At 43.2% G+C, this 21,621-nt stretch overlaps 1 protein-coding gene across 6 annotated transcripts in view; it reads right to left on the bottom strand.

Annotated features, from left to right (window-relative positions):
* The window catches only part of plxna1b (plexin A1b), a 200,039-nt gene that overhangs the window by 87,446 nt on the left and 90,972 nt on the right, over positions 1 to 21,621 (bottom strand). For all 6 annotated transcript variants that reach the window (XM_046029350.1, XM_046029354.1, XM_046029353.1 and 3 more), the window contains exons 5-8: positions 10,412 to 10,512; positions 7,277 to 7,400; positions 6,209 to 6,362; positions 4,949 to 5,048 (exon numbers count right to left, since the gene is read on the bottom strand). In XM_046029350.1, coding sequence (XP_045885306.1) covers positions 4,949 to 5,048; positions 6,209 to 6,362; positions 7,277 to 7,400; positions 10,412 to 10,512 — 479 coding nt within the window. The remainder of the gene's footprint in view (positions 1 to 4,948; positions 5,049 to 6,208; positions 6,363 to 7,276; positions 7,401 to 10,411; positions 10,513 to 21,621) is intronic.

Raw genomic sequence — 21,621 nt, 5'->3', positions numbered from 1 at the left:
AAAGCTCTCACCCTGTTCTTTGTCTAAAGCTCTCTTTCATCCGTGGGGCTAAGAGCGCTCCACCATTTTAAATTCGCCTGCTTTAGCTGAGGCGAGGCGCAGATAGACAGGCTGAAAGAGAAAGACGGGAGAAAGAAGAGAGGGAAAGAGAGAGGGAGAGATCAAAAGCAGGTGGATTTCCCTGAGAGAGGTGGAGACGCCAGGTATCGTGGGAGAGAGAGAGGGGTGAAAAGGAGGGTGGGTTGCGGGGCTCTGCGTGGGATTCTCATGGGAGAGGGAGAAAACATTAGGCTGGAAGTTGGGGAATGAGTAGGTGTGTGTGTGTGTGTGTGTGTGTATATATTCACATCTAAGGGGACCGTGGAGGAGAGCCAGACAAGTTCAAGTGCACAGTTTATCAACACAGCTTCATGTTATTGGTCCTTTCTCAGCCCCCGAGAGATCCTACGCTACTTGGTGTCTCATTTACGTGCGCAGCATTATCTAATGCAACCATTATGAGCTTACAAATAAAACTGTTTCATTTTATTACAAAGCTTATTGTAGTTCACTTTCAGAATTTCTTCCGTGTGACTCATTTAGCTGTTATAGTTTGTGTGAGCATATGGTTTATTGGGAATCTAATAAAATACTACAGTCAAGGTAAGCAAGTCTGGATCCATAACAATAAAAGAGCAGGTAGAGGTGCTTAACATACAGGCTGATTTGTATTCAACCACATCTGCCAGGAGTGAATTTGCGCATCTGTCTGAACTGCTATGAGCATACTCCCAACAAGCTCTCAAGTGTGTTTTAACCCTGTGTAAAATGCCAACTGCCCTTCCCCTCATTCGCATGAAAAATTAGGGATTTAACTCTTGAGCTCTGAGATGGAGCCCATATTCGATTCCATCAAAGCCTGACGTGGATTCATTTGGATCAATTAGGGCCGCTCGTTTGTTAGGTGCGCACTGTAAGTAATCGTTTTCAGCCCAGACCCCTCCTTTTGAGCGAGATCAGAGGCTGGAGCTTAATTCAATCCCACTGCCGCTTTAATTGACCGATTTAGCATTGTGCTGAGAGAAGCTGTCCATTTAGAATGAGAGATGTGTGGCAAAGGAAATAACAGGCCGCTTAATACCACACAAGAGCAAATAGGAGATTTGTCAATGTTGCCAGCAAATGGAGGGGAAGCGATTAGGCTACGCTAGTTTAGGTTAGCATACAGTGCATAGACTTAAATGCAGAAAACTCAGGGGGTTTAGCTCAATGTTCTGTCCCAAGTTGGTAAGAAACAGAAGAAGGGCTGTCAATGCTGAACAAAAGAGCAGATGACATTACTGATGCAAGGGCAAACGAACACGTGGGAAGTTAGGCGAGCTCATTGTGTAGCTCGCTGGTGTTTGTAAGCTCGGCAACAATCACTATTTTGAATGTCAAAGAGTCTTTATTCTTTGATGCCCCCCCCCCATTGGATCAGTGCTCATCAAAATACAGTACAACACCAACTTAACACAGCAGGTAACCACAACCAAACAGTGAGCAGTACAATGTATAGTTAGTAGCTCACATCCAAAAAACGGCAACACATCTGTCGTTGAACCATTTCTGTCTCGACTTTTATCTTTTATTCGTGTCAAATCAACCTTGTTTGTGTACCAATGACTTTGAAATAACGAGCAAAATATCAGCAGGTAACCACTGCCAACTTTTTGTGACTTTTATGATTACGCCCTTTGAAATAAAAGATGGTGCCATTATGTCTGCCACCCAAGGCCAGCAGTAGGCCCCGTCTGACAACCCCCTACAGCTCGCTCTTTGGTTCCTTGAAGTAACCCAGGGCCCCCTGTCACGAGCTGCCTTAGGATCTCAAAACCTCTCTTTTAGCCTGGGTGCAAATCCTTTTAAGGAAAAGCCCACCCAAGGCCATTTGGGGACGTTCAATAACTCTTTTTCTCTTGTCCAGGGGTGGGCTCCCCTTTTCAGACCCCCCAGTATCTTAATATTACTCGCCATCGCCCACTCAAAGGCTCTGAGTGGCTGCAGACACGCTCCCCGTATGGCCACGCTCATAATGCTAATTCAATCTGTTCATATTCAGATGCTAATCCAGCTATGCTAGCTTTAGAGCAGTAGTGTTTTTTCAGGGCACAATAGGCTGTGATTCCCTCCTCTCTCCTCTCCTCGGTCAGTTTGGAGTGCTAAATACAATCCGCTCTTCTAGCGAGGTGCGTTTGACACTCCTGCACTTGGCGAAATTAGTTATTTATTGGCTACTATTCATTTCAAAGGAGTGGAGGTGAATAATTTAATGGTCCTCTAGAATGGTCCATCCTATCATTACTGGATCCTTTTCAAATGTGTGGGGGGTTGATAAAACATAGAGTATTCACGCACATAATTGTATTAATGCATGTGTTGAGTGTTTAGTTTATAGAAAAATAGTGCAATCTGAATGTGCCCGTCACAGGGCCAGAAATCGCTGCAAGATTTGGAGAACAAAATGCTTCAAATTTATTGTATAATTCTTCCGAACTGCACTCATTATTCCTTGGATCCACAGCTTTTTAAATGATTCTCTATCAAAATAAATCCACTCTCTGACATTCAATACACCTTTTCTCCCAATTATTCTAAGAGCACCCTCAATCACACAACAAATGACCCAGTCACCGCCCAAGCCACATTAACCATAGCGGGAAAAGGTGCTTCATACGGTCTTATACAGACAGTTAAACCCCAATTCATTGCCAGACTGTGCTCCTATCTTTAATAAATGGGGGGCTGTTGAATGAGAAAAAGCTTATGGAAATATTTAATTAAGGAGCAATCATGGCCGTGGGTGATTTTCTATTTCAATCTCGGCAACCCTTAAACTGAAACAGTGGGAATTCTAATTAGATTAATACCACTATGCAAATGTATGGCATTTTTAAGAAGGCAAGGCCCACGATGTAATCAGCTGAGTAAATAAGCGGGAGGGGTGTATGTTTTTTTTGGGGATGGGGGTTGGGTGTCAGTACGCTAGTGTAAACTATTAAGAAACAAGATGGGGCCATTCCAATTTCAGGCCTTTCCTTGCCTTCCAAAAGGTAGTGTTAATGTTAGAAGTATCCAGTTTGCACACCCATACTGTATGAGACTGCAAAAATATATGCGCGGGAATTCATGAAGGCACATCTGATGAATATCGTTTCTGCTCGGAAATGTGTTTCTGTATGTTCTGAGAATGTCTGCATCCTTCACTTAGTAAAAGCCTGCAGTATTTTGTGTTGAAGCCCATTAGAGGAAAACATAGCTCTGTAAAGAATGAACAAGCATTCTGGAAACAGGGTCTTGCATGCGGCTGTGTGGGCCTGAAGTCATTACGGCAACGACATTACCAGTCTGATCTCATCAGACGGCACACACTGACATCCGGGGGGCACAGTGGGTTTGCAGGCCGGAGTACCAGCTCCAAATGGGATTCTTATCTCAGCATCTCTCGTCGTCATCAGAGTCGCTGCCGAAGATGCAACGTGCCCTATCTGTAACTTCATTAAACGTGTCCATTACATCACTCGGAGGCTGTATTAGATCAGTCCAGGGAGCGGATTTAATCAGAGTTCATTGGGGTAATATCTTCAAATGGGCGACTCTCTTGTCTGCGTCACTACCCATATATTTCTTACACTTGAAACATTACACGTGAGATCATTGCCACATTAGGATCTTTAATGTGTGACATCACATTTTAATACCGCCATTCTGAGACCTTTTCTTTAATTGGGTGTTTTCTATTTTAACATGAAGCAATTTGTACTCACAGGATTAACATCTGACGCAAGATGTACCCTAGACAGTAAAAGCACTGGGAATTTAGAGCAAACATCACAGGGTCCTTATGGGAAATGATTTAACTGTGACTTGACATTGTAACCCACCACACCCTTAACCAGCTGAGCTAATCATCCTTGTTTTGGCTGGGGATTTTCTGTACGAGGACAGGGAGACGGGGGTAGCTGGGTTAAAGGTCAGATTAACGGATTAGGTGTCCAAGACATTCAACGCTTCAATGAGCTGTAGGTGACAGAGCGGAGAGAGGTGTGGCTGTGCATGTCTATGCGTATGTGCGCGTGGACAATCCTCGAAGGAGGCTCATCTGACATCCAGAGGGAAGCCGGGATGGAGCCCCGCGGTACCCCAGGGGCCTACGAGCCATCTGCTGCCCCGAGGCTAATACCCCGGCAGACGTTTCAGCTTCGCCTGGATCAGCCGTGGATGGACAGGATGGAAGGTATCATGTGGGGCGGGGTGGAGGAGTTGGGAGGATTCTTTTACCCCGGCAGGGTGCATCCAGCTCGTGGCAAGACTGACCTAGGGGTGTGGCCCAATGGGTGGTGGAGATTTTCAGCAGAAGGTGGATTAGGAGAGGCAGTGACCTGCGATTGGGCAGAAAGCTGAGGGCATCTGGAGTGTGAAGGAGACTATCGCATCGGAAAAGGCAAGACTTCCTTCACCATATTACAGTATTACTGTTTTTGCCTTTGTCTTTCTTGTATAAATAAGTACCAGACTGAGTATCTGAGGGCTCAAAAAAAGCTTTTTTTTATCAAGTAGGGAAGAGGCCTACATGAGGTTAGAGTCTGAGATTGGGAAGCATTACGGCAGACCATCGCGTAATGAATTAATCATTGAAGTATCATTAGTGTGTGTCGTGGGTTATGATAATAAGACTAGAATTACCATCTCATATCCCAATCATTTCTCATATACGGCAAGTTCGATTTTTCATCTCTAATGGTAACACAAGCTTCCTTGTGGAGGTCGGAGGGGGGTGGGATATTTGTGTGGTGTGTCTAACTGTATCTCTCATGGACAGTAAAATGAGACAGTCCCCTGGGAGAGGGGACAGAGAGACCGAGTACAGAGAAGAAAAAGACTGAAACAAGACAAAGGCGCCCAGAAATGTTCACTCATTGAAACTTACGACTGGTGCACGCTGCAGTTGTAGAAGACAAAGTCGACGCTGGCAAACTTCTTGCCCGTTTCCTTGGATTTCAGATAGAGCTTCACCACCCGCTTGTCCCCTACACCAAAGAGATACAAATATATTTAGAACGATACAATTCTCTAAACCTTAAAATATAACCTAAAATAATTGCCCAACAGCTGACGAATCATACCTACCAACTTCATTTAATCACAGGGAATAAGTGTGACAAACTGGATGTATATTAAAACAATTTATTCATCGACACATCAGCGCACATTAAATTTGAATTCCACTTGTGTGACCTCAACGGATAACACGCACACACAAAAGAAACACTGTAGCTTAGCAACACACTGCACGTGTCACACCCCCAGTAGGGTGGCATTAAAAATAGCAGCACCAATCAGTATTTGGATGCAAGAGCTGATGAGGACTCATAATGGGGCATAATGGGCTCAGTTGAAAAACTACTGAGATGTCACTTTGAGGAAACTTGGAACGCACTACCTGACATGTTTTCAGTGCTTTGACTGTGGATACCAAACAAGTTTTTATCATCTTGGTTTGACAGATTTGGACATGAAACAGGTGCGTAATCTCTGGAAGAAAAAAAAATGCAGATATTTTTAAATATAACGATAAACCCCACTGAAGGCACTGCTTTGAAAAGAAGTTAGGAGCATAACCAGTGTCGGTTAGATGGAAAAAATTAAATAAAATGAAACTGACAACAGTGCATAATGCATGATAATGGGAATTCAAAAACAGTTCTATTTTCAGTAGATAAATGTAGACTCGTGTTTGGGGCTTTGAAAAAGAATGGGCAAGCGTTATTGGTGGTGACAAGGTATTTTGAATATAGATGCAGTAAGCAAATCATCTGGCAAGCTTAAAATTCTGTTCTGGTCAATGCACAGCTTTAGACGTCTCCAATTCTAACGTACAAAAAGACCCCTTAGGAGGAGACACATGGTGATGAACACACAGTGTTTTGTGCTATAGATAGGCACAACGGAGACGTAAAGAAGACATAAAAAGACAGATAATTATGATGAGAGAAAGTGGCGAGGACAAATGCAACATAAAACATGTCAAACGGAATAAGTAGTACAAACATAAAAAGAGTTCATTACTAAATTCCTCACATATAATCGACCAAACTACCTGTGTCCACACCCTGTCTGCCTATGCTACTAAACAGTGACCTCGCTACCCCGATGACTTCATCACCCCCTTCACCCTTCCTGTCCCAACCTTTGTTCCTTGTGATTGGGATGACGTCCCGGACGGAGGGAGACAGGCAGAAGATGTGTCCACCCTGGATCTGTCCCTCCGTCTCCACGTAGTCCTCAAAGGAGCAGTTGACCCCAGCTGACAGATCAGGCACGTTACGAGCTTCGAGGACCAGCTAGAGAGAGGGGGACAATCAGTGCAAGATCAATGGAAGGACATGCTGTACATGGATTGTTATAAGATATGACATGAGGGTTAATGGGTGTAGGGGAAGGGAGGGGAGTGAAGGGCGGGTATGTGTGTGTGTGTGTGACAGCAGCAGGAATATAAGAGGGTGACTGCTTGTGTCTATGCATGTGTGCGTCAGTCAGAGCAGCTATTACAGCAAGGTTAATGTGTACGTGTTAATGTGCAGAGAGTAAGTGAGGCGAACTGTAATCGGTCAAACCTATGTAGTTACTTTGAGGAGCTGCTGACAGAATGAGAGCTCTCAAGCGCACACACACTTGTGCTCGCCTACGGATGGAACAGTGAATTCCTAATCAAATTTACACATACTACGTACAGCTGCATCACTGGTGTAAAAGTTTGTGACTTTTACATGACTTTTCATGACTAAAGGTCAACGTGGACATCATTACCAACTGTGTTCAACACAACAGCTAACAATGTACAACTACAGCTACATGGTATGATCTGTTTGCCGTTATTCCCCTTTTTCTGTTGCTGTACCAGTTTGCTAATGTAGAGATTTTAAACACAGAAAATAACACCAAAATAACTTGTACAATAATTTTTTTTTGTCATTATCTGATGTATATTTTCTCCTGCTCTGTATACCACAAAGTCATTTTTGGTAGCTAAATACTGTATTTATGAAGCTTTTTCCACAGGAAAGTTAAATCACACTTCACTTGTGCATGTACATAAGTGGAACGGGTCTACAACCTTTTCAGTGGACGCTAATCTTAAGTCACAGGACATTCATAATCTGAGGTTTATCCCTTTCGAGACTGTCCGTGTTGTTTTATGATGGTAAAACGGTGTGATTTCCACAACAACTGGGACAACAGACGAGAGAAAACATACCTGGACTTCAGACATGGTGACAGAGATATTTCTTGGCTGAACAGTGAGCTCCACACACTGCCTCTGGTCTGAGGCAAACCTCTGGGCCTCTCCTGCTCGTTCACAGCGGTCCTTGCGTGAACAGCTAGAGAACAGCAGCAAAAGAGGAGGAGAGAGAGAAGATAGGAGGTAAAGAAGGGGGGAATGATAGGAATAGGGGTGAGGAGAGAAAGAGGGAAAAAACAAATGAGTGGAACAAGAGGTGAGAGGAGACGAGACAGAGGATATGAGCAACTGTTAAGCTAATATGACAGTCATATTAAGATGACAAACATGCACAGCCATCACTGTTCCACAGAAAACGGGAGCAATAATAGAAGACAAATAGGCTAATAGCTTCCCCCCGCCATTACTGTAGGCTTTTATATCATTACCTTATTGGCCCTGGCATTTGTGCAAGAACTGCTAAGCTATATGAACATCCAGTACCCCTCATCTTCAGTTTACAGCCCCACCCAATTCAAACTTAGATGGAAGATGAACAGGCAATCATTAAAGTTTCCCTGAACCGTAAAAATGATACAATTCCTACCAGCCGCATATCAATGGGGTCAGCAATTTTCCCCGCTTATTACCAGCCAACCAATCGTGCTAAAAATCAGCATACAGACCCGTATTGTAGTGGTTTTACTATTAGCTATTCATAATGCATTAGCTATCACTTCACCTTCGCGCTAACAACAACTGGTCCCGGTGGTGAGAGGAAAGTGCTGATGCGGGGCTCTGCGAGGCCTTTACAATAAGCAGGAGGCAGAAAAAAAAAATGCTAACTGCCTCCTCTGTGCAGGAGCCCCATCCCCTCGTTTAGTTAGCCTTCACTCGAGCTCAGCAAGAAAAAGCTGTCGCCAACCGCTCCCCCGAGAGTCACTAACACACACACATATACACACGCTGTACAGACATCAGCAGAGATGCACAAAGGTATGTACACGTTTTCTCATTATGGACCCTTTTTTTCCTTCTACTGCTCCTCTGGTGTGTGACTGTGTGAATTAGTGTGAAAAAAATGTGCTCATTTGTCTAGAAACACCTGCATATGTGTGTGTGTGCGCGCGCGTGTGATGTGTACTCCCCGTTCAATTCCACTGTTGATTGAAACTACCATGGCTCTTAATAAGATGTGGCTAAAAGCACCAGAGGGCTGAAACAAGGCTTATAAATGATTTGCCAATTAATACTTGCCCATTTTGTCTGCAAGGGCCTCGGCAAGATTTGGCAACACTATCAGGTAGGAAATGAGCGAGCTGCATTCAAGGCACAAGGTCAAAAACAAATGGCGTGTGTGTGTGTCTGCTGAAATGGAAAAAACAGGTGGTGTGTTTGTGTGTGTGTGTGTGTGTGTGTGTGCGCGCGCGCCTTGAGGAAAGACAGGTTGGTGATATGATTTGTAAGTTTAATTAACGCACTGGGAAATGCCATTGTGCCAAATGCTTGAGGTGTTCCAAATGTGGTTTAACATCCTGTCACCTTTCAATAACATGCAACTGTTCACTCACACTCTCCTGTATCGCACACGCCCTCAAGTCAAAGGGAGGAAATGGAGAGATTACATACAGTGTTACTGTACATTTCTACACTTGTGAGTGTACAGATCTTCGCTCTCACTGTTGCAAATCTAACCTCAAACAGTAATCTTAAAGCAAACATAAGACCTAGTTCGTAAAACCGCACACAAACACTTGAAGTGACTAAACCTTAATCTCTTGCCAGAAAGTTCCCACGTAAGTATTAAGAAGGACACGTGTAGTAAAGCAACACACACAAAAAGAAGCTAAATACCACTAGGATAAATGGGAGTGTCAGTGTTGCAGACTGCCAAGCTGTGTTGTTATTTATGTGCTATTAACAGGTTTAGCCGGTTGACAGACTTACACAGGATAAATGTATCTCTAATGGCAGGGAGCTTTAGAGTTGTAGAAGTTAGACTTCTTCTATGAATCAAAATGATGTGACTAATTATAGGTGTTGGAGGAATTTTACTAAAAGTTATAACAAGGTGTTAAAAAGAGTTTCTGTGGTCAACACATGGCATAATCAAAGCAGCAACTGGCTGCTTGTCATCCCACTTGTGAGCAACTAGAAAATTGTTTACCATTCAGTGGAGCACATTACACGTAAAAAACAAAACCAAAAAAAAACCTTGTTTCATGTATATGATAACACTTAATGAGGTAAGGAGAAAGACACAGCTGTTTAAAGGTGTAGCAGTTCATTTCTCTCTGGCTAAGACAAGAATACGTCAACAATCACATTTCAATGCAGTCTGGGAAGCAGAGGGGGCTGAGAAACACTTTTGTTTTCAAGGTTATGCAGAGAGTTTTCAGTAAAATGGTTGTTCCGAATATCATGGTCTCTATAATTCAGCATGTCTTAATGAGGCATAATAAAAATGTACAATTAATGTTACACCTGAAAAGCGTGTGAGAGACCCGGGTTCAATCCCCCACTGTGACCCATCCACCATTGTGTCCCTGAGCAAGACACTTAACCCCTAGTTGCTCCAGAGGCGTGCGACCTCTGACATGTATATCAATTGTAAGTCGCTTTGGATAAAAGCGTCAGCTACATGAATAAATGTAATAAATGTTAGTACGTCTTTATGTCTTAAAGTTGTAGACACCCAAGAACACAAACTGTCTCCTACAAAAACTCCCACTGTGAGTAGAGATTGTGGCAGTTAAAAAAAAGCTTGTGATGCTCTTTTCTAGCTGTAAAGCCCTACATTCCAAAAGCGCTGTTAACATCAACTATATTGAAAAAGTGTGAGCCGAGCTGATAACTAATTCAGTGTCAGTAGAGTAGATGTGATCACTGAAAACAGCATCGGTTCAAGCCTTGATACTCTGATTTTCAGCAGATAATAACCTGAAAATAACTGCTGGAAGAGCCCAATCTGAATCTTATTTTAGGGTGGATTTTCCCTTTAAAACAACAAGAATGGGGATCTCTGGGTGACAAAAGGCTCCTCAATGAGACAGCTGACACACACCTAAACACTTCTTTCACAATGATTTACTATACAATGCAATGGGCTTGCATGTGAGGGGCGCCAGGGTGAAGTGTGTTAATGTGTGCATGAGTGTGCGTGGTACTTACACATTGTGGAGGACACACCATCCACAGTGAGGGTCTCTGGAGCCCAAACACTCCCCACAAGTGGTGTACTGCTCACAGCTCTCCACTGGAACTCTCACCACCTAGGGAGACACAGTGACGGGGAGGAGGGAGAGAGAGGGAGAGAGAGCAGGGAAGTCATGAAGAAATAATTAGTATCCTCGTTGTAATCAAACTCGTAAGATGAGCGGTATATTCAGCTGGATGGAGATGAGCATCTGACATCTTATCAGACTTGATTCAATCCAGCAAACAGTCAGTGTGTGTATGTGTCTGGGTGCACGTTCCTGAGATTGGCAGAGAGCTAGTCCCTGAGAAGTCCGTGAGAAGCGTGTGCACGTGTGTGTGTGCCTTTGTGCATGTGTGTGTTCTGGTGACCGATTCCGGTCCAGCGGTGTGTGACAGCCTCCAGTGAAGCATGCACAGGAGAGGCCTCGCAATGCATGCTGGGACACCTGACAGGTGGCCGTGGCAACAGTGCTGTGATTGACAGGTGACCTCAAAAACCAACGGGAGGCAGAGGAGCAGAAGGACAGACCCCCAGAGTGTGTGTGTGTGTGTGTGTGTGTGTGTGTGTGCACAAGTATGAGAGACAGAGAGGGAATTAAAGTGTCTGTACAGAGACTGTGCAACAAGACCGTAGTGCATCTATGTGACAAGACTTGGTGTGTGCGCCCGTGTGTGTGTGTCTCTTAGACATTCACAGCCATACTAGATGTACGACAGGCTACAGATGTTGCCTAAGAAACAAGATCAAATGTTCAAGTTAGCCCTCCACTCTTGTTAAAGGTGATAGCAGATGGTTAACAACAGGGCCCCCAATGGGCCTGAAAGTGTGTGTGTGTGCATGCGTGTGTACGTGTGTGCGTGTGTGTATTTCTAGATATTCAAGAGAGGTTGAGTGTGTTTAAGTATGTGACAGACAGATTGCTAGCATATGCGTAGAAAGGTAGTGTGCAACAAAGTATGCACGTGTATTAGCTCGTCTGTATGCACATGTGCTAGCGCAATGTTTAACTTTTCTTCACCAACTGGCCCCAAGTTGATGAGCTGCTTGATCCCCATTTCATGATGTGTACGTCTGTGTGTGTGTGTGTGTGTGTGTGTGTGTGTGTGTGTGTGTGTGTGTGTTTGTGTGCGCGCATGTATCAAATTGCCACTGCAGGCTAGTTTTAACTCATGCAGCGGAGAGTGAGCCGACTGATCAGTAAGTAACAGCATTTAACAACCCTACCCATGGGTAACACTATTATAGTGTGGACAGACACACACACACACACACACACACACACTTAACCATAAGAACTCCATCCGAGTGGTATGTGAGGACTGAAGTAGTGTGTGGCCCAGTGGGGCTGACTTTTTTATGAGGTTTGGATTGAGGGGGAAAGAGATGTATGGACGGGTAAGAGAAAAGAAAAACATATGGCAGAAGGAGAGCAGAGGCCTGAGGTAAGCGATAAAGCCGGTTAGCTGCAGGACGGAAACCAAGCAGACAATGAAACATGCTGAAATATTAAACTGTGGCCGGGATTCCTCCATGTGCTGTAAGTACAACACAGATATGAGAGATAGATGTGACATGATGGAACTCTTATTACTAACTTGTGCTCTGAAATGTCTTGTCTCAGACTGGCCTTGGGGCTTTTGACAGAACAATATTGCTCAAGCAGAGGGCAGACGGACAAAAACACTTGACACTTGTGCACCACGAATCCCTCTTTTCTTTCTTTTCTCTGTTCACCTCTTTTACCCACTATACCTTTAGATATTTCCATTACTCTCTAGGTTCCTTCTGTTTGTATCACTGCCTCACAGATTCACCATTCTCCGGGCATCTCATTCAATCATTCCACAGACTGACGCATGATGTTGCTCCTCCAATCTATGGTCAATACAGGCCTCAGTACAGTAGCGTTCTTGCTGGCTAGCCGCCCAGAAAGAGAAAGACAGATGAAATGATGCAAACGAGCAATAGTGGGGACTGGAGAAAGAAGAGAGGGAGGTGGTCATCTACTGGAAGTGCTGGCTGGATGGATGAATACAGAAAGAGAGTGGTGTGTAATGGAAGACACACACCGGGCGAATCGACATGGACATTGTGCTGAGTAGATGGGATATAGCGGCAGACGGCTGCTATGTGTCATTGTCAGGATGAGTGTGAGTCTAGTTTTCATCTGAAAGGAGAGCTGAAAGAAGGATGGAGCAAGGGATTTGTGTGTCTTAGATAATAAAAGGATGACAGAGGGGGAAAAGAGAGCGTGAATGAGTGAGCAGATAATGGATAAATGGATGAGGGGAAAAGCAGCTATAGTTGAGGATATGTGATTGGACACCTTGGGAGAAAGAAATCATCACAGGATGTCTTTCATATAGTTTATGATTTAACAAAAAAAAGAAAGGAAAGAAAGTGGAGAGAAAATGGAGAGAATGAGTAAGAATGGCCTGTTGCTCATATCATCACGGAACGTGAGCCAATTCCCCTCTCTCGTCTCCATAAATCATTATGACTGTGATTAAGGACAATGGTCCACATAAATCATAATAACACTATGGGTCCTTGGTGAGCTAGCATAACCTTATCACTGCCCTGCGTAATGATAGATATGGTCTATTGTTCACAATTGTTCCTGTACTAGTAGGAGTGAAGACACTGCGGGCTCAGTGGGAGCGGCGCAGAGCTGCTGTTGATATGGTAGGGGGCTATGATGGTTGTTTTTCTCAGTGGGGATAAAATGCTTTACTGGAGTTGGGACATAACTGCATGTAGATCCAAAAAATGTGTGCCCGCGTGTGTGCTGGTAATACTGCTTACCCACAGACACGCATACACGCACTCCATCGCCGTCCGCTTCCTTCTGTCTACTCTCGATGACTCTTTTAATGAAAGCCAATTCCCCACAGCGTGCCACATTACTCCTTCAAATGACCTTATAAACCAAGCCCGCCATCTCCTCTCTCTTACCATCTCCTTATTTACAATAGCTTCCACCGCTGTAACTCAATTCTCCTTCCTCGCGCTCTCTTCCTCTCCTTGTCAGCCCTCTATACCCTCACCATATCGCAATGCCATGACATCTACTTTCCGCTATAAACTTTCCACCTTTCCCCTCCAATCTGCTTTTACAGAGCACTATCACCTGCCTTTAAACGTCCAGCTAACGGGCTTTGTGATGGTCACCCCCTTAAAACCCGAAGGACCTGTAAAGCCTTCAGTGCTGCTTTTCATTGCTTGTTAAATATACAGACATCAAAAGGATCGGCCTTGTTGCGGCTCCCCCCCCCCCCCATTCAAACACAAGGAGAGTCTACAGCGGAGGGGAAGAGGAGGGGGGAGGTAGCGGAGCTGTCTACCAGGAGAGTGCCTCTTCTCTGGGTTACACTGTCTGGGAGCCAAGAGGAAGAAATCACAGTTCATTATTAGTTATTTTTTAATATCTGCATGAAACACTTCATCAAAAATTAGTAAAGCCCATGCCTCCTTCAACAACAACCACTGAACCTCCTGTGCTTAGCACTTGACCTCATTTGGCTCTAATCCTGTAGCTCAGGGACCAAACGCAGACAAGTTTGGTTTTAATGGGAAGCTCCCAAAGGTCAAAGTGTAGGACGCCAATTTAAGGAAAGAACACCCATACATAGACAGTATTCCGTAGTTACATTTAAGAAAACTGCATGCTTTTTTCCTCTTTTCCAGAGAAAAAAATTCTCAGAAATCTCGTAAACTTGTGGCTCTTTTATTGCTCCTCTCCTTTCATCCAAACCTCACTCTGTAATCTTAACTAGCCATGGTTAAGCAGAAAATAAATTTGGAGAAAGAGTTCTATTTAAACTAAAAATTAAATACAAAATGCATTTTCCTTGCTTGGGGTTTTTTCCTCATTTAACCCGCAGCCGACAGAAGCAGCAGGAAGTAAGGGGAGGAGGAGATGGAGGAGGAGGAAGAAGATGATGAGAGGTTATCACTTGTCATCTTCCCTCCATCGTTTCTCCATCCCCTCCTGTCTGTAATCTGACATTAACCACACCTACATTATTTCAATAACCGTCAATCATCTTCCATCTTCTAGTTTAATCTGCGCTGGCAGGGAACAGCCACGTCCGTGACAAAAATAAATCTATATTAGCCAACATAGCCACTAAATTCCCCGGGATGACAGATAGTCAACGAAAAATAAAAATAAAAAGACAGATACAACTGGACTTGTTTGTTAGGGTGCAACTGTAGCTCCAAAATGTGTTGTGGCTGTCATTACTGTGCAGTGACTGCAATTTATGTTGTCATCTTCTGCTTTGGCATCAGTGTGTCATGCCTGCTGGATGGATCATTAGAAATGGGAGTTCTACCCGCCCCCAGTAGCTTTTCCGGCTATCTCTTAGGCGCAGTGCAGAAACATGGCTCTCACTAGGGTGTCCATGTAAGTGAGCTAGTTCTTCCAGCGCTGGAATACCTGCTCAGGGGGTGAGTGGTGGTGGCGGTGGTGGTGGGTGGGGTGTTGTATCAAAGGCTGGGTTAGCATGTGTGCATTGACTGGATTGTAAGGGGCTTACAAGATCAATGGCTTGCTAGGAGCTCGATGTGTTGACTGATTTGAGATAAGCAGCAAAGCAAACAAGGCACGGAGAGTTTGGCACTGAAAGGGAAAGAGGGGAGCTGAGGGATGGGCGAAGAGGGAGGACGAGTAAAGGTTGTGTGGCAAGAGAAATGAAAAGTGAGAAACAGCAATCACATCATCGTGTTCCATCAAAAAATCATCTGCTGTCACATTCAATTTGCCGAATGATGGTCCAAAGCCTAAATTGCTGCAGCAATGTTATTGACAGATCTGGCCATTGTGGTCAACTCAAATTGTTTGCTGCAGACCTGTTTTAGTGAATTAGGTCTCTATATGTCACAGAGGAAGTAAATAGTGCCCACTGTGATAACCGTAATCTTTTGTTTTCTCTCTCAAAACTCCCTCCCTGTGCAATTTTTTGAGCCCACTGCCCTTCCTGCCTCCCTCACTATCTTTATTTCCCTCATATTATGTTTTGTCTGCCATTTCTCCCTCCTGATCAGCTCTCCTTCTCTTTCAACTCTTAATTTATCTTTTCATCCTCTTTCTCTTGCACTGGGCTCAATTATTCATCCGCTCCATTGTTCTTCCTCTTCCGAAATACCTTTTGATCTCTTCTTCTATACTCCTTCCCAGTGGAAACCAAGTGGCAGATGAAACAACTTATTTATTTGTCATTTGTGTGGGCACATATATGGTGAGTTCAAGGCCAAATTCCCTTCTCCGAGGTACACACACACACACACACACACACACGTTGTGGGAGTTATCTTTCGGTGCATGTGTGTTTGTAAGCTACTTCAAACTAATATAAAAGCACCTTTAAAATAAAATTGCAGTAAAACTTTTGAAAAGCATTGATCTATGGAGACGACAATGCCTCCAAAACCAAACAGCCTACTAGACCTCCTTGGCCTTGATAATGCTGGATAATGAAGTATAACTGCAATAATAATACCAAAGTAATACCAACCTTCAAAATTACCTAAAAAGTATCTCTTTTTCCAATGGGAATAGAAGCATTTTGAAAGGGATATCTGAAATAAGTGCAAGTACAGTTAGAATTGGCAAAACAAAGACATAATCTAGAACAAAAATAAAGATATTAGACCTCATCACTCTTCATCACCATCCTCATGACATGGACATTCCCATTAACTCTTCCAAAAAGACCTAATCTCAAACTATAGGTCAATACTCTCTCTCACTCTTTGTGTAGCCATTTCTCCATAATGCTCTGACTCTCATGTGTGAGAGAGAGAGAGGGTCTGATAGAGAGAAAAAGAGGAATGATAGAGCAAAAGAGGAAAACTGAGACAGAGACAAAGGACGAGGCGGAGATTGAAAAAAACGCAGAAAACAAAGAATTGGAACAAAGGAACTGTAGAGAGAGAGAAAGAGGTAAATGTGACCGGCTAAGGTAGACAGGCCTAGGGGTCTTCTAATTAAGTGAGGATAGGAGAGGCCGGCGGCCTAGTAAATGACTCTGTCACTTTAGTAAATGGACTTGGTGAGGAGTGAGGAGCCACACAGCTGGCATTTCCATTAGCACTGCCAAGCGACCCACTGCCATATACACAGACAGAGAGAAACAGAAGAAAGAAAGAAGAAATAAGAGGACAAATACTACGTTTATTTATTTGCTCTCATAGGAGTTGCCGTGTGGACGTCATGCCTGGGTGGATGGATAGTGATTGTGGAAAGCTGGCAAAGAACTAAGCATAATAAACAAATTCTGTTTGATTGACTTTGTGCTAATATGGATGCTGTCAGTCAAAATTACTGCAAGCATGTTTTACAGGAGCTCTTGAAATATTACAGTGACAGAATTGGTTGAAACAAATGAATATGCATTGTATATGCATGCCTTATTTCTTGGCTGCAGCAAAGGAAGAAAATATTTTATAAACTAATACATACAAGCATGATTCATGAGAGAGAGTGGTACTTGACTTGGATCTTGTATTATTATCTTATTATTAGCGCTGAAACAATTAGCCAATTAATCGAAAAGGCAGAAAATTTAAGCGGTATTGTCAAAACTGATGCAGAGGAAGAGATGTCCTGACTTTTAGTCTATAGTATGGATCAAGCTCCAAAGACACTGGATTTGCAATAATGCAGCCTGACTGCATCTTTCATTAGACTATTTTTGCCTGGTAAACGCCCAAGTCTTTAAGGTTCCATGTCTTAAATGCAGGCTTTCCATAAGAAAAGTCAACTCTCCCAGCCCGTGCAAAGACATCCCTTTTGATATCATCAGGGTGTTTTTCTCATATTTGACATAGTGTAGAAAATAAAAGCCAACGATGACATTACACATCAGTTTTAACAGGCGGAGAAGTACTCCTCGTGGCAAGTAAACTGACCTTTGTGTTTCAAATAAGTGGAATGCCCCTTTTATTTATCAAACAAAAATGTATCGAGCAAAAATGGCAAACATTAGCCTGTTCCAGCTTCTCCAGTGTGAGCATTGGCTGCTTTTCTCTTCGTAAACAGGCTCTTTTTGTGTTTTAGACTGTTGCCTTGTGCTCTGGAAACTATTTTCACGTTATCAACAAAAAGATTAATTGAAAACAAATTGATCAATAATGAAAATAACCATTAGTTACAGCCCTAGTTATTATGAGCAAAAGTCTTATAAACTGTATTTATCAGTATCATGTTCTTTCCGTTTGTAATTTCTGACTGAACACTGGAAGAAAATTTGCCATTCTGCTATTCCACTCAGCTTTTTCCCCCTTTCGACACTTTTTAACTGGGTGTGACGAGGCCTGCTGTGCATGAATATGAAAAGAAATTTGACTCAAATTCAAAACAATTCCCTGTACTGTCATGCATGAGCGACACTTCATTGTTCTACCAAGTGCGGCTTGTGGGTTAAGGCACGATAGTGAATACAGTGATGTGGCACTTGGAGCGGCTCTGCGGGCCATGCCTGCTTTTGATTGGCCTCATCCAGTGACAATCAGCCAGAGCCACATCTTTCTGCCCAAATCACTGTCAAGCAACAGGAGGACCGATTGTACAGCCGATTCGTAGTGATTGAGAAGAACAAGGAGGAGGGGGGTTTAGAGGGAGAGAGAAACCATTAACCTCCATATCCATCTCGTCCTCTTTTCTAACCCTATCAGTCGGCTCTATCACGCCATCCTATGGGAAAAGACAGCGGAGTAAAACAGAGAGAGATGAGAAAAAGACAGAGCTATCTAGTGACAGCTAGACTTCCATTAGGACTGATAGCATCACGCTCAAGACAAGTGTCTGAGCACGCTTTTCTGAGGGGCACGCACACAATCAAGTACACACTTTTTTTTTTTTAAAAGGGAAAAACCACAAGAGAGAATGATAGGACAGGAAGGGGGGGAGTGAGAGAAAAGGCAGGAAACACAATTAAAGAGAAGGTTGAGATATTAAGATACATGGAAACCATCCCCTCTCTAGCTAATGATGGCCTTTTGGTCAATCTCCTCACATATCTGCCACTGTTAGAAGGTATTAGCATCATATTCTTCCATCATATCTCAGCAAGTAGGGCTGCAATTAGTAATTATTCTTATTTTTGATTAATCTACAAATCATTTTCTTGATTAACCAGTTCCTTGTTTTTGTCGATAAATTATTTCATAATTGTGAAAAAAAATGCCTATGATTAGTTATTATGCTTAGTAAAGCCCAAGGTGACGTCATCAAGTTGCTTGTTTTATCTGAGCAAAATATTCAGTTCACCATCAACAAAAAGCAATAAATCCTCACATTTGAGAAGCTGGAACCAGCAGATGTTTGGTGTATTGCTTGAAAAGTGACTCAACTCAATTATCAAAATAGTTGCTGATTATTTTTTCTTTAGATCAAAAATTCAAATAATCAACTAATGATTTTGGCTCTAGAAGGGACCCTATTAATAGCTGGGGAAGTGGAGGGGAATCAGATGAAGCAGGAGGGGGTAAAAAAGGGAATTCTTACTGAGAGGTCACATTTTTAGTCAAAAGCATTATGGGGAAAATTGCTTTGTCGAAAGGCCTCGCTCTCTTTTTCCTCTGTTCAGTTTTGTACTTATTCATCCATCCATCCATCGTCAACCGCTTATCCTGTGTACAGGGTCGCGGTGAGTTTTGTACTTATCTCTTTCTATATTCTATTCATACATTCCAGCCATTTTGAGTTGAAACCACTACATCCAAATTGTACCATGCAAAGCAAATCTTCTCACTACTCTTACAAATGTGACTGTTTTTAAATACACAGCCAACATGGTATGGTGCAAGTGACACTACACACAGTACATATGCCGTTACTTAAAAAGGACAAGAGGTCTATAAATTTGGACATCTACATATATGTGAGTGTGGAATAATGTATGACTAACAGCGCTATGTATCAGTGTGTGTCTATGTGCTCAGCCCAGTGCTGAGAAAGGAGCTATAATGGTGTGAACTCTTGTAATTGAGTTCCATCTACCTACATGGCTACATTGCCACCCGCACCAGCGCCTCTCCCTTCTAGTCACCGTACTCCCGTCTTCGCCTCGCTTCACCAGGTCTATTAACATTTACATAACAATGTCCACCTACTTGTTCAAAGTCCTGATGTGTCAGTGCTGGTGTGTGTGTGGAGTGTAGGACACCCAAGTACTCATTCAAGCTTGGAGTGGAAAAGATGAAGCTGGAGTAGTGCTCATAAATCTAAATGAACAGGTCGAATGCTTAGTTCAATAATGAGAAGGAAATAAATAAATATTAAAAAAAACTTTAAAAAGTTCTAAATCTTTTCTAAATATGTTCAGGCATTTAAGCAATCCCATTTCCTGTGTGCCACACGTACACTTAATGATAAAACAATGTGTCTGCCAACAACGGCTGATGTTTAAACGCTAAATTATGCACTTGTTAACTTCCGGAGTTCCTCCGTCGACCACAGTTTGATAAATTGTAGGAAATTAATCTTTAAGCTACTTAAAACTGACTGATTAGCTGTATCTAGTTCACTAAAATGTCAGTCTTGATTGATACAACCAGCTGCTTATTATGTGTGTTGATGTCAGTCTGTGCTAATGTGTTTGCTAACGAGATTGGCAGTGAACCAGTAATATGCGAATGTAAATAGATCGACACACACACACACACACACACACACACAGAGGATTGATGTCTAACGAAACCCTATGGGTAAGATATTACTTGATGAGGCCTTGTTGAGAGAGCCAACAACACAATAAAAGACCATTGTTTGCTATTGTGGGGACTCAAACCAACATCTTGTGAATGGAACAAGAACTTTGTGTGTGTGTGTGTTCGTGGTTGTGTGTGTGTGTGTGTGTGGCCGCGCCACAACAGATTCCTTGGAGGGATGAGAGTCTTGGTGAAATGTGTAGGGGGAAATCTCTTTCTGATGCTGAATGGAAAGCAGACAATGGTGTTAGCTCCCCCCCACACACACACACACACACAAACACTCACATATGTTTGAATGCTAAGTGTGTGTGAAAATGCAGATTCCAACAAACCTGTGCAGATGTGGTCGAATCCATGTAAGAGCATGTGAACCACCACTAGTACAAAATGCGACTGAGACATACATTCTTTTATGTGCTCACACACGCATGCACACACTCACACACATGCGCGCGCACACACACACACAATCCAACACCCAGTGTGGCCTGCTTGACACTTGAACAAAGGTTGTCTCATGCATACACATAATACATCATTTCCCTCCACTGTATCAAGCACTCCAAGTCCTTCTCGTCTGTTTCCAGGACGCTCATGCTCGCTCCAAACACAGTCCCCCTTTCCACACCAGAGGACATGAATATTCATGCTTTCAGCAATTAGTCAGTATCGCACACCGCGCCACCGTCATATGCATGGTTGCCATCAAAGATACAAGGATGTGCGCGTCCGTGTGTGTATGACACTGAGTATGTGTACAAAGACAACAAAAATGGCAGCCGTAGCATCAAAATCAGGCAGCGCTTTCTACCCTTTTGGCTACAAAACAGAAACGGGAATGATGTGATGATGGAAAGTCTTAAGTGAGCCAAGACACCATGAGATGATTTCCCACAGTGGCAGTTTTTGCACAGATGAGAGGCGCTTCAAAAAGTTGGTGTTCAAGTCAAAGTGAAGCTTTTCCCAAAAACAACTTTAGTTTACATGCAGCACTTAATGAGGTTGCTAATCTGAGAGAAAACATTTCCTCACTTACACCAACAATAACATTTTTACATATGAACAGGGTAGTGTGTACAGCCTGGGGGGTGAGTGAATGAATCCTTATCGATAATGTAAGGATTTCTAAAACGTCCGCTGGTGCAGAGCTATACCTGTTTGCTCACACACACACACACACAGCCACGGTCAAAAATAATCTGATTAAAATTTCTTGTAATAACATACACTCATCAAACACACACACTTAAACACACGCACACAGCAGGCCGTCCTCTCCTGCTGTCATATCCTCCATTGATAATAATGACAGTGATGAATATAGCTGGAACACAGCGAGTCATAAATCACTGGGCCTCGCCCCTAACTCTGACTCACCGCCTGGGCCTCCATGTGCATGTGTGTGCGTGCGTGTGAGAGAAAGAGAGAGAGGGGGGGGGGGGGGGAAGAAAAGGGGGGAGGG

Source organism: Micropterus dolomieu, linkage group LG18, assembly GCF_021292245.1.
Source record: "Micropterus dolomieu isolate WLL.071019.BEF.003 ecotype Adirondacks linkage group LG18, ASM2129224v1, whole genome shotgun sequence".
Lineage (NCBI taxonomy): Eukaryota > Metazoa > Chordata > Actinopteri > Centrarchiformes > Centrarchidae > Micropterus > Micropterus dolomieu.
Note: the sequence above shows the minus strand (reverse complement) of the source record. Positions and strands in the feature narration are given on the sequence as shown.